This window comes from Chrysemys picta, chromosome 17, assembly GCF_011386835.1.
Source record: "Chrysemys picta bellii isolate R12L10 chromosome 17, ASM1138683v2, whole genome shotgun sequence".
In the NCBI taxonomy this organism is placed as follows: Eukaryota; Metazoa; Chordata; order Testudines; family Emydidae; genus Chrysemys; species Chrysemys picta.
This window is the reverse complement of record NC_088807.1, coordinates 17,996,386-18,009,536: the sequence shown is the minus strand read 5'-3', so window position 1 is coordinate 18,009,536 and position 13,151 is coordinate 17,996,386. Positions and strand designations below refer to the sequence as shown.

Here is a 13,151-nt window from a genome sequence, read left to right as displayed (position 1 = left end):
GGGAGTGGGGGATGCGGGTCCTAGGGATGGGAAGGGGAACTTGGGGGCTCTAGACCCAGTAAAACCCAAGCTGCCGCTCAGGCTGCCAGCTGGGAGCCAGGCTCGATGAGGGGCTGCCTTGGGGACCCAGCACCTTCAGGGGACGACATGAGACCCCCCAATACACGGACAGAGCTGGGAGACCCGGACGCACGGACAGAGACGTGAGGCCCCAAGATGCTCAGAAGCTTTATTGTCGGCAATCGCACGGCAGTGAATCAGCAAAAAGCATCACCCGCAGAATGGAACAACCCCAAAGCAGCCCCCACTGACGGAAGCCTGTGATCCAAGATCCCCACTGCTCCACCTTGGCTATGGTCCATGCACAGGAATCCCACCTACCACCATCTGAGTGAGGGGCTCCCCCCTCTCATCCAGCCCCATCATACTGACACCAGGCACAATGTGCCCTACTCCCAGCCACTGCCCCCTCCCCCTGGCCTCATGCCGGGATAGAGGTTGGGTTCTAGATCTGAGTTCTGAGCTCACTGAGTGGATGTGGGTTCTAGACTGCAGCTCAGAGACGCGCAGGAATGGGGGTCATGTTCTCAATTGATGCTTGACACACATTGCAGGGGATGAAGGTTTAGAACGGAGCTTCAGGTGCACTGTGGGCGGTGGCAATTCTAGATTGGTGCACACTTGGGGAGAGGGACAGGGTTCTAGATCACAGATTGGAGCACACCCAGGGATGGGCTTTTAGGCTGGAGCACAACCAGAGATGGGGATGGGGTTTGACACTGGAGCACACCCAGCGATGGGGCTCTAGAATGGAGATTTTAGCACATCCAGGTATGGAGTTCTAGATGGGAACACACTCTGGAAGGGGCCTATGTTGGCACATACCTGTGGATCGGGTTCTAGATCAGTTCGTGCCCAGGAATGGGGTACTAGATTGAAGCGCACCCACAGATTGGGGCTCTAGATTGGGGCACACATCAGAATGGGGTTCTGGATTGGAGCTTGGTACCCGGTTGGAACATGTTTCTGTTACACTCAGCGAGCCAGAAGCGCATGGGCAGCAAGGGAGGCCAGTGGCACAAAGAGCCACATGTGGTTCCCGACTCCGCTCCATCATCTACCTCTTCCCAGCCAGGCAGGGGTTGTTTTGGGGGTCCACTGAAGAACAGTTCTGGCAGCCATTGTTGTCGCAGCGCAGCAGGGGCACGTCATGCAGCCGGTGCCAGGCATCCAGCAGATCCTTCCGGGTCACTTCAGGCTTCATGTCATAGTCAAAGATCCTCTGGAACACGAAGGCCTTGTACTCTTTGTTGATGGCTGAGAAGGCGTCGCTGGTCATCTGCACGATGTTGGAGCTCCCGTTCTCGCGCAGACACTTGGTGGAGCAGGGAGAGCTCAAGGTGAATAAGATCAGGCAGCTGTCCCGGCGGTAGGTCCTGGCCGTGAGTTGGGCCACAAGGCTGTTCTGGCCCCCCTGGAGCAGACGCCACTCGCTGTGCTGCGTGTCTTTCTGACTCACATTCAACGGCCGGGCAGCCACGATGTTCCCGCTTGACGAGTTGTACAGGCCACCGAATGGGCGTATCTTCTTTCTCATGTCTGCTAGCTGGGTCCTGGGCAGATACTTTTTTATATTCTGGGGCTTTCTGCAGGTGGCATTGGGCAGCGAGACGGCGAAGGCGTATTGATTGTTAACTCCACCGTAACTGAAAGAGGGCAGGAGACAGAGGGGTCAGGGGGCACCGGGCTCCTGGGACTGAGCCAGGAGATGCAAAGTAAAAGGGAGAAAAGGAGGAATAGGCCCTGAAAAAAACATCCCAGCTCTGGGCTCCATCTCCCCTGCAGCCCCCAGAATTTTGTAATTTACACCTCATAACACAAAAACTAGGGGTCACCAAATGAAATTAATAGGCAGCAGGATTTAAAAAAAAAGTATTTCTTCACACAATGCACAGTCAACCTGTGGAACTCTTTGCCAGAGGATGTTGTGAAGGCCAAGACTATAACAGGGCTCAAAAAGGATCTAGATAAATTTATGGAGGATAGGTCCATCAATGGCTATTAGCCAGGATGGGCAGGAATGGCGTCCCTAGCCTCTGTTTGCCAGAAGCTGGGAGTGGGCGACAGGGGATGGATCACTTGATGATTCCCTGTTCTCTTCATTCCTTCTGGGGCACCTGGCACTGGCCACTGTCAGAAGACAGGATACTGGGCTAGATGGACCTTTGCTCTGACCCAGTCTGGCCTTCTTAAGTTCACCCCCTCCCTCCTCTGGGCTCCGTTTCCTCTGGACCCCCAGAATCACCCCTCCCAACTGTAGGCTCCATCTCCCCCTACACCCCCAGAATCACCCCTAGAATTGAGACAGTGCTTAATCTAATGCAGGGGTCAGTGCATCCCTGGCATGCTGGGAGCTCTTTCCCTCGGTTAGATGTCTCTAGTACCTGGCACAATAGCAGCTCCCTGCTCTCAGGGGGGGTCTGGGCAGAGCCGGGCACAGTGGGGCCTCCCGACCCTGCTGGGTGTCCCTATAAGACAGTGGGATACAACCAGGGACATTCTCTGCTGCTCTTTGTAGCTGGGCTACAGAGGCAGGGAAGGACAGGGACAAACCCCAGGCCGGTCACTCACCGGTTCACATGGTCCACGATCACTTTGAGTGCGTCCGCTTTGATGCTCCCGGCGGTCTCTGGCCCGAAACAGAGGAGAAGGGGCAGCAGCAGGAGTCCAGCCCTGGGCATCCGTCCCGGCACCTGCACAGGACCCCACCGTGTCAGCGCCCCCGAGCCCTGGGCACAGACCCAGAGCATCCCGACCCACATCCCCTAACCCCTGATACGCCACCAACAGGAGAGGGGGCAGTGGGACTCCCTGGGGCTCCCTCGGGCATTGGAGAAATTGGGGAGCAGGGAGGACTCTGCTGAGGTGCTGTGGGGCAGGATAGATGGGTGCCTGAGGGAAGTCCCTGAGGCAGGGTGGAGGTGGGTGGCAGAGGGGACTCCTTTGGGCCTTCATGGTGCAGGAGGAGGTGAGGGACATGGGGGAGTCATCTGGGTTTCTATGAACAGGAGGGAGGTGTGGGCAGGAGGCACTCCCCTGTGGCTCAATGGGGCAGGGAGACTCTCTGGAGCTCTGTGGGGCATGGATAAGTCGGGGTAGAGGGCTCACCTGGGGCTCCATGGGGCAGGGGTGGTGGAGGTTAGGGGGACTCATCTGGGGCTCCATGGGGCAGGGGTGGTGGGGGTTAGGGGGATTCACCTGGGGCTCCATGGTGAGCGATGAAGGGTCCGTGTCTCTGCTGACAGATGCTCACACACACTCTTGGTGTGATAGCTCCCAGCCAGGCTTTTTATAGCAAATCCGCAGGCAGCTGGGAAGGGCCGGGCCGCTCTCCTGCTGTCCCGACCCAATGGGAGAGGCTTTAGGGAGGGGGCTGTTGGCCACAGACCCCAGGATCCAGGGGAACAGGATGGATATGTGAATATTGGCTCTCTGAGAACTTCAATGCAAACCTTGGCAAGTTATCTCCCTGGGCTGGGTTTGCTGCCCTGAGGAAAGTTTATGACACCTCTGGGGTCAATGCCCAGTCACTATATGGAAAGGCAAAGTCACGTCCATGTCAAGGAAATGTGGGGTCAAACCTCTGTGACACCCCAGGGGAATGCCCTGTAACCCCCATATTCCTCATTTAAAATCTGCTTAATCTAGATGTTGCCCAGTGTAATAGGATTGAGAGTTTAGATTGCGTGCTTATATTTTATTTTATTTTGGTAACTAACTCTGAATTTTTGCCTAGCACTTATAATCATTTGAAATCTATCTTTTGAAGTCAGTAAATTTGTTTAACTGTTTTTCTTACCAGTGAGTTTGCCTGAACTGTCTGGTAAATCTGCTCAGGTTTACAAAGCCCGGTGTATATCCACTTGGCTTTGATGAAGTGATGAACCAATTAATAAATTTGCACTGCTCATCTTGAGCAGTGCAGGGCGGTATATTCATGAGGTAAAGTACTGGGAGGATTGGGCTGGTGCCTTTCTCAGTGTGATTTAAGAATGGCTCTGGGAGCACTCATGCATTCTAGCTGGGTATGAGGCTCCACATAGAATTTTTAGAATATCAGGGTTGGAAGGGACCTCAAGAAATCATCTAGTCCAACCCCCTGCTCAAAGCAGCACCAATCCCTAATTAAACCATCCAACAGCTTTTTGCCTCATACCCCTAAATGGCCCCCCTCAAGGATTGAACTCATAACCCTGGATTTAAGAGGCCACTGCTCAAACCACTGAGCTATCCCTCCCAACATATGCTTTTGTGCTGAGTGGGGTTGATGTTTGTCACTAGCAAAGCATTGTGAGAGACAGTCCAGGCTGGAGACATAAGGGGGCACAGTGGTCCCACGGGACCCAAGCTGCACCCCGGGGATCCCGTCACAGTGACACAGCGAGCAGGGTGAAATACACAGCTTGTTGTACTGAGCAAGATTTGCATTTCATACACTGGTGTAAAGATTTTAAGTGAGGCTTAAGTGGGGTGGCTAAGGACAGTCAGGAGGAGGCTACCGGTTTGTTAGTTTCTGTTTGCTTCTTTCGGGAAAGAGAAGTAGGGACAGAAAAGCAGGAAAATGAGGGAAAGCTGTGAAGTGCGAGCTTTTTAGACTGCAGGTTGCGGAAAAAGAGAGAGAGCTCCAGAGACTATTGGAACTGAAAGAACTGGAGATAAAGGAGAAGCAGGAGGAAAGAGGAAGAGAGTGGGAAGAAAGAGAAAAAGGACCAACTGGAACAGCTGGAGACCAGAACCAGAACCCACCGACCCCAGCGATTCCCATCACTCCAAAAATCCACAGTTGAATCCATTTATGTGCTGCATACAATGAGGCAGACGACATTGCTGAATATCTGGGCACCGTTGAAAGGCCGTGTGCAGTGCACGAAATCCCTGACGTCAAGAGAGTGCCTCGCCTGATTGCAAAATGAACTGGTAAAGTTCTGAATGTATTCAATGAAATGCCTAGTGAGGATGCTTTAGACTATAGTAAATTCAAAAACAGTTTTTCAGAGGTTTTTCAGAGGTTTTTCAGAGGTTTCAGATTCCCGGTGAAATATATAGAGTTAAAATAAGCATCATAAGAGGGATATTGGGCTGAGTAATGGGGAATATGTGAACAAAATGAAAGATTCGATGGGAAAGTGGATGAGGGACAAAGGCTGATGTAAAGCAGTGTCTATGGGACAAAGATGTAAAGTCTGTGGATGAGATGGCGTCCTAGCTGCTGCCTTTAACAGACCCAGGGAGCTATTGAAAGCAAACCACTGAAAGAGGGGTTTAAACCTGGTGGAACGGGAGGATCCTGTTTGATCCGTAGCAAGAGGGAGGGTGGCTGGGAGGCTGGGCACTCACCTTCCCAAAACCATCCCTCTAACCCTCATCCCAAATCTCCTGTAAAAACAGAAGAGCCCAAAAGTTGCTATCGGTGTAATTCCTCTGATCACCTGAGGAATAAATGCCCTGTGCTAGGAGGAAGCAGGCAACCAATAGCCCATGTTAGTGCTGCTGTCCTCAACCCAGAACCCCCCCAGGCAACTGAAACCTATCACATTGGTTCTGTGAGGTTAGCTTCTGCAGAACCAGACATGGAGCATGTTAAGGTCGTCAGAATTAATGGCATCAAGTATCAGGGGGTAGCCGTGTTAGCCTGTATCTACAAAAACAACAAGGAGTCTGGTGGCACCTTAAATTAATGGCAGACAGTACTTGGGGCAGAAGGATACAGGGGCCCAGGTCTCTCTGGTTAAGCAAAGTGCGGTGCCAAAGGCTAGTATATTACCTGGCCAAATGGCAGAGATTGGGGGGGTGGGCAAAAGCAGATTCCTCGTGCTGAGAGAATGGGACAGAGTCTCCTTGATTCCTCTGCAGCAGGGGGAAGCCACATGCTTCCAGGTGGGAGGGTGGTTGAGACCAACTCCTGCACTGCAGCTGGAGGCAGCACCACATCAGGAAGGGATGGGGGTGTAAGGCCAGCCAGAGAGAGAACTGTGCAGGTTGTTAGGTGCCAGCAGGTTGCAGACGAACCAGACACAGACCCCGCTCTAGGGAGCATAGGGAAATGTGTCCCGGGGAAAGGTGATGGGATCTCAGAAACCACTGAGATGGGTGAGGATTCCTGTGACTCTGTGACCTGGGGAAGCAGGGTGCTTCCAAATATGGGAAAGGCTGAGACTAGCTCCCCTCCCGCAGAAAGCAACATGCCCTCAGGATCGGGGGCAGGAGAGGTGTTGTCAGTATTAAGGAAACTGTCCCAGTTATTAGCTGGAAGAATTTTGATGATGAAAAAGGGACGGACCCCTTCCTAGGGAGCACAGAGAAATGTGCCTTAGAGGGGGACCCAGAGGAGGAAACTGGGGTACAGGAATGTCTCCTCATTGGTCACTTGGGAGAGGATGCCCAGGACCGAATGGGTGAGTCAGCATCTGTGCACCCAGACAATCAGCGCATGAGCCAGGTTTTGAGAGGGAACGGTGTAACTGTCCAACTGGAGGAAATGACCTCTGAACATAGTTATACATAAAGTTTTGTAAGTCAGGTCTTTAATATAAAAACAGAGCAGAAGAAAAGAAAGGCTAAGCTGGTGACAGGAATAGCTGTTAAATATGTTCTCATGGCTTGTAGCTCGCTGGGAGGAAATGAAATAAAAAATTAAAGTTACTCAAAAAACCCAGCAAACTTTGAAGGAAAAAGAAGGCATGATGAGGATGATGATGATTTACTTGGTAACTTCTTTTCCTGTAGTTCACACAGAACAGTGTCTGTTTTAAACACATTATGTTTACAGATGTCCTGAGGACCTTTCTTAGAGCAAAAGGCCATCTGTGGCACTTTCCAGGTTTGAGTTGGAGTGTGAATGGCTGATCCCCTACAGAAGGTGTCACGTCCTGCCCAACAAGAAAGGTCTGTCGATACCAGACGGACCATTATAGGTCAATAAAGAGGACAAAAGCCATTGATTGTTCTGCTCTCCTTCTCCTGTCCCGCACCCATGAAAATGAGTCATGCAAGTGGATTCTTCCCGTCAGCTGAGTTTGCACAAGAGAGGAGGGGGATAAAAATGTCTGAGAAGAAGCAACTGGATCTCTATGTTGCTTGGACTCTGGGGGGCTAAGTTTTCAAGGCATAAGCAAGTGGTCCCCAGCTGCTTAGCCTTAAAGGACACATAGAGCTTACTTAAATATAGAACCTTCTATTACCTTTTGAAATGTACGATTGTAACTTGCTTGTGTTCCTATGTTCACCTGCTTTAACCTTCTCAATAATTCTCATGTCTCCATTTCCTAGTTAATAAATCTGTACATAGTTTATTATAGGATTGGCTACAAGTGTCTTTGGTGTGAGATCTAAGGTGCAAATGATGTGGGGTAAGTGACTGGCCCTTTGGGACTGGGAGTAACCTGAATATTGCTGTGATTCTTGTTGTAAAGGACCATCGATCACCAAGGCAGGCTCACCTGGGTGGCAGACACATCGGAGTATCAAGGGGGACTGTCAGTAACTCCTGTAGCCTCTAGGGCTAGCCTGCTTGCTTGCCTATATATATACTCTTGTTAAGAGTAACAAGAAGGGTTTCTTCAGGTATGTTAGCAAGAAGAAGAAAGTCAAGGAAAGTGTGGGCCCCTTACTCAATGAGGGAGGCAACCTAGTGACCGAGGATGTGGAAAAAGCTAATGTACTCAATGCTTTTTTTGCCTCTGTCTTCACGCACAAGGTCAGCTCCCAGATTGCTGCACTGGACAGCACAGCATGGGGAGAAGGTGACCAGCCCTCTGTGGAGAAAGAAGTGGTTCGGGACTATTTAGAAAAACTGGACGTGCACAAGTCCATGGGGCCGGATGCGGTGCATCCAAGGGTGCTAAAGAAGTTGGCGGATGTGATTGCAGAGCCATTAGCCATTATTTTTGAAAGCTCATGGTGATCGGGGGAGGTCCCGGATGACTGGAAAAAGGCTAATGTCGTGCCCATCTTTAAAAAAGAGAAGAAGGAGGATCCGGGGAACTACAGGCCAGTCAGCCTCACCTCAGTCCCTGGAAAAATCATGGAGCAAGTCCTCAAGGAATCAATTATGAAACACTTAGAGCAGAGGAAAGTGATCAGGAACAGTCAGCATGGATTCACCAAGGGGAAGTCATGCCTGACTGACCTAATTGCCTTCTATGATGAGATAACTGGCTCTGTGGATGAGGGGAAAGCAGTGGATGTGTTATTCCTTGACTTTAGCAAAGCTTTTGATACGGTCTCCCACAGTATTCTTGCCGCCAGGTTAAAGAAGTATGGGCTGGATGAATGGACTGTAAGGTGGATAGAAAGCTGGCTAGATCGTCGGGCTCAACGGGTAGTGATCAATGGCTCCATGTCTAGTTGGCAGCCGGTTTCAAGCGGAGTGCCCCAAGGGTCGGTCCTGGGGCCGGTTTTGTTTAATATCTTCATTAATGATCTGGAGGATGGTGTGGACTGCACTCTCAGCAAGTTTGCAGATGACACTAAGCTGGGAGGCGTGGTAGATACACTAGAGGGTAGGGATCGGATACAGAGAGACCTAGACAAATTAGAGGATTGGGCAGAAAAAAACCTGATGAGGTTCAACAAGGACAAGTGCAGAGTCCTACACTTAGGAGGGAAGAATCCCATGCACTGCTACAGACTAGGGACAGAATGGCTAGGTAGCAGTTCTGCAGAAAAGGACCTAGGGGTCACAGTGGACGAGAAGCTGGATATGAGTCAACAGTGTGCTCTTGTTGCCAAGAAGGCTAACAGCATTTTGGGCTGTATAAGTAGGGGCATTGCCAGCAGATCAAGGAACGTGATCGTTCCCCTTTATTCGACATTGGTGAGGCCTCATCTGGAATACTGTGTCCAGTTTTGGGCCCCAGACTACAAGAAGGATGTGGAAAAATTGGAAAGAGTCCAGCGGAGGGCAACAAAAATGATTAGGGGTCTGGAGCACATGACTTATGAGGAGAGGCTGAGGGAACTGGGATTGTTTAGTCTCCAGAAGAGAAGAATGAGGGGGGATTTGATAGCTGCTTTCAACTACCTGAAGGGGGGTTCCAAAGAGGATGGAGCTCGGCTGTTCTCAGTGGTGGCAGATGACAGAACAAGGAGCAATGGTCTCAAGTTGCAGTGGGGGAGGTCCAGGTTGGATATTAGGAAACACTATTTCACTAGGAGGTGGTGAAGCACTGGAATGCGTTACCTAGGGAGGTGGTGGAGTCTCCTTCCTTGGAGGTTTTTAAGGCCCGGCTTGACAAAGCCCTGGCTGGGATGATTTAGCTGGGAATTGGTCCTGCTTTGAGCAGGGGGTTACACTAGATGACCTCTTGAGGTCCCTTCCAACCCTGATATTCTATGATTCTATGATTCTATATTATAGGTATTTTATTTTTTATGGTTTTAATTATTTGTTTTATTATAATAGGTTATAATAGGTTTATCTTAAAGTAGTTTGGCTGTAATGCAAGGGCCCCATCGTTTTGTAGGTATAGTTGGGATTTTATTTCCCAATGTGCATTACTTTGCACTTATCAACATCGCATTTCATCTGCTGTTTTGTTGCCCAGACACTCAGTTTGGTGAGATCTCTTTATAACCCTTTGCAGTCTGCTTTGGGCTTAACTCTCTTGAGTAGTTTTGTATCATCTGCAAATTTTGCCACCTCACTGTTTACCCCTTTTTCCAGATCATTTATGAACATCTTGACTAGAACTGGTCCCAGTACAGATCCATGGGTGGGGGACGCTGCTATTTACCTCTCTGACCTGGGGCTCCATGGGCAGGGGCAGCTCTATGTTTTTTGCAGCCCCAAGAACAGCAGTCAGGCGGCCTTCGGCGGCACGCCTGCGGGCGGTTCGCTGATCACACAGATTCGGCGGCATTTTTGCGGGTGATCTGCTGGTCCTGCGCGTTCGGCGTACCCGCCGCCAAATTACCGCCGAAGCACCGGCAGACCTCCCGCAGGCATGCCACTGAAGGCCGCCTGACTGCCACCCTCACGGTGACCGGCACGCCGCCCCCGTGGCTTGAAAACGCTTGCTGCGCTGGTGCCGCCCCTGTCCATGGGGCAGGAGTGGTGAGGGGGGAGGACTCACCTGGGGCTCCATGGTGGGTGGTGAAGGGTCCGTGTCTCTGCTGACAGATGCTCACACCAGCTTCTGGTGCGACGGGCTCCCTGCTCTGCTCTGTGCAGCGCTGCCCCAGGCAGACCAGGTGAATCGCGGAGGGGGGGGGGGAGGCTGCTGGCCACAGACACCGGAATCTGGGGGCAGGTGACAGGCCGGGGAGCTGAACAGGGGCTCTGAGAACTTCCTGCTCATCGCAGCTCGACAGCAGCGGGGGCGGGGCGGTCACTGCGGTGCCGGGCTGACAGCGGCGCCCAGGGGCTCAGAACCGCTCCCATGTGGAGGCCGAGCCCGGCGGGGGCTGGGGCTGGGGCAGGGCGGCGCGGAGCAGCGGGAGCGGGACTGGTGCTGCGGGGGGGCGCTGCTCTGCGGGGCCCCGCGTTCCGCTCTCCGGCCGGGGCGCGGCTCCATCCCTCCGCGGCTCAGCCCCTGGCGGGCCGGTCACTCCCCCAGCCGGCTCTGGGTCCCCTCTGCCCCGGCGGGGAGCCCCCGCTGCTGGGGTGAGCGCTCCGCCCGGACACTCGCCCCGACCCTCCCCGCTGCGCTGCCCCTGCCGGCGCCGGGCCGGGCTGGAGGCGAAGGGGAGCAGCCCGGACACCTGCCCCCCAGTTACAAGTCAGCCCCGGGCGCCAGCCCCCCAAGCCTGTCAGCCCGCAGCCAGCCACTCCTCTCCCCCTAGACCCCGCACTAACTGCCCACGGCCCCCAGAGTTTCGCCGTCCAGGATTTGCCTTTAGTCCGCCTGTGGACAGCAGCACCTGGTGTAAAGAACCATCTGTCCCGAAGACAGGCTGAGCTGGGTGGCAGACAGATCGGAGCACCGGGGGGACTATCGGTGGCTCCATGTTAAGGCTGGTACAGGCCTGAAGGAGGTTAAATGGTATAATTGTTTGGGGACAGCTAATTATGGAGCTCCAGCCAACTCAGGGTTTGTGCCCTGCGTCCTGACAGTCTGTCCGGGGATCGGCTCTCGCGCGCTTCAGCCAGTGCAGGCCGCGTCACAGACCAACCCGGCCACAACACCACAAACAATCTCCCGGCCTCACGCAGGGATGGACGCTGGGCTCTAGATCTGAGTTCTGAGCTCACAGGGTGGTTCTGTGGGTTCTAGACTGGATTGGTGCACACTTGGGGAGAGGGACAGGGTTCTAGATCTCAGTTTGGCGCACACCCAGGGATGGGCTCCTAGGCTGGAGCACAATCGGGGATGGGGTTTGACACTGGAGCACACCCAGCGATGGGGTTCTAGATTGGGGTACACATCAATACGGGGTTCTGGATTGGAGCTTGGTGCCTGTTTGGGAAGTCTTTCTATTATACTCAGTGATCCAGAAGCGCATGGGCAGTGAGGGAGGCCAGTGGCAGAAAGAGCCGCACGCGGTTTCCAGCCCCGCTCCATTGTCTATATCTGCCCAGTATCAGAGGGGAAGCTGTGTTAGCCTGGATCTGTAAAAAGCAACAAACAGTCCTGTGGCACCTTACAGACTAACAGACGTATTGGAGCATAAGCTTTGGTGGGTGAATATGCACTTCATCAGATGCATGTCACATGGTGCCACAGGACTCTTTGTTGCTTTATATCTGCCCAGTCAGGCAGGGGTTGGACGTATCATCCCTGACACAGTCCTGGTAGTCGTTGTTGTCGCAGCGCAGCAGGGGCACGTCGCGCAGCCGGTGCCAGGCCTGCAGCAGGTCCTTCCGGGTCACTTCAGGCCTCAAGTCATAGTCAAAGATCTTCTGGAACACAAAGGCCTTTTAGTTGTTGTCGATGGCTGAGAAGGCAGCACTGGTCATGTTCATGATGTTGGAGTGCACAGCCTCGCGCAGACCCTTGGTGGAGCAGGGCGAGTTGAGCGTGAATAAGATCAGGCAGCTGTTCTGGCCATAGGTCCTCGCCTTGAGCTGGGCCACAAGGCTGTTTGAGCTAGAGAGCAGATGCCACTCGCTGTGCTCCGTGTATTTCCCACTCGATGTATTCACATTCACTGTCCGGGCGGCCACGATGTTCCCAAGGGGCGGGTTGTACAGGGCACCGAACAGGTGAATCGTCTCTCTCATCATTTTTAGCTTGTGTGATGATGCTGCCCGTGGGAGCCAGCTGAGGTCTCTCAATTAGGGTGAACTGCAAACAAAACGGGGCAGACAAATGCCAAACGCTGGTGGATATTCCAATACTGAGATTCACCAAGCCAGCACAAAACAGCTTCTGTAGTACCTCACTGGTTACTCAGAAGTCCAAACAACGCAGTTCCCTTAAAGTACCCAGCCTCAGGCCTCCATCCAGACACACATATCAGATATGATGATGATTACTGAAAATCTTATCTCATCATATAAAAGAAAAGGTTCTTCCAATCCCAAAGGATCGGCCACTCACCCAAGTTCAATTAGATCTTACCCACAGTACACGCTTATAGCCAATTCTTATTAACTAAACTAAAATTTATTTAAAAAGAAAAGAGATAGAGTGTTGGTTAAAAGATCAATATACATACAGACTTGAATTAAATTCTTGAGGTTCAGGTACATAGCAGAGATCAGTTTGTAGTTGCCAAAAGTTCTTTTAGAAATAGTCCATAGGTTATAGTCCAATGTCCATATTCAGGGTGACTCCAGTCAGTGACTGGGGATCTCAATCCTTATGGCTGAAGGTTTCCCCCTCTTGAAACCCAAAGCATATCTGAGATGAAGAAGGATCGTGTCCCAGGGTTCTTATACATCTCCAGCAGCCTTTTGGCCTGAGAAAACAATAGGCTTAACTCTCCTTCTCCCAAACGTCCTGGCAATTAGCACAGGGTAATTTATCCATTAAACAGTTCAGATACCGGTTACCACAACCTTCAAAGAGACATAGAGACAATAATACTATATCACTCAAGTATCATCATAAATGTTAATATTCCCTATTTGATCTTTGAATCAAAGCTAGAGCAATAGACAAGACTTGTTTGCTTACATCACAAGACCTGAGCAAACATCTACCCTTCTA

At 52.0% G+C, this 13,151-nt stretch overlaps 1 protein-coding gene across 3 annotated transcripts in view; it reads right to left on the bottom strand.

The window, feature by feature from the left end:
• Positions 1 to 215: 215 nt before the first annotated feature.
• The window catches only part of LOC101945709 (uncharacterized), a 449,899-nt gene continuing 436,963 nt past the window's right edge, over positions 216 to 13,151 (bottom strand). The window contains exons 1-3 of one of the 3 annotated variants that reach the window (XM_065571360.1): positions 10,134 to 10,265; positions 2,632 to 2,753; positions 216 to 1,706 (exon numbers count right to left, since the gene is read on the bottom strand). In XM_065571360.1, the coding sequence (XP_065427432.1) occupies positions 1,118 to 1,706; positions 2,632 to 2,753; positions 10,134 to 10,145 (723 nt within the window). In that variant the 5' untranslated portion in view covers positions 10,146 to 10,265 and the 3' untranslated portion in view covers positions 216 to 1,117. Of the gene's footprint in view, positions 1,707 to 2,631; positions 2,754 to 3,258; positions 3,353 to 10,133; positions 10,266 to 13,151 lie in introns of those variants that run through there. The other 2 variants (XM_065571362.1, XM_065571363.1) reach the window with 2 other exon arrangements.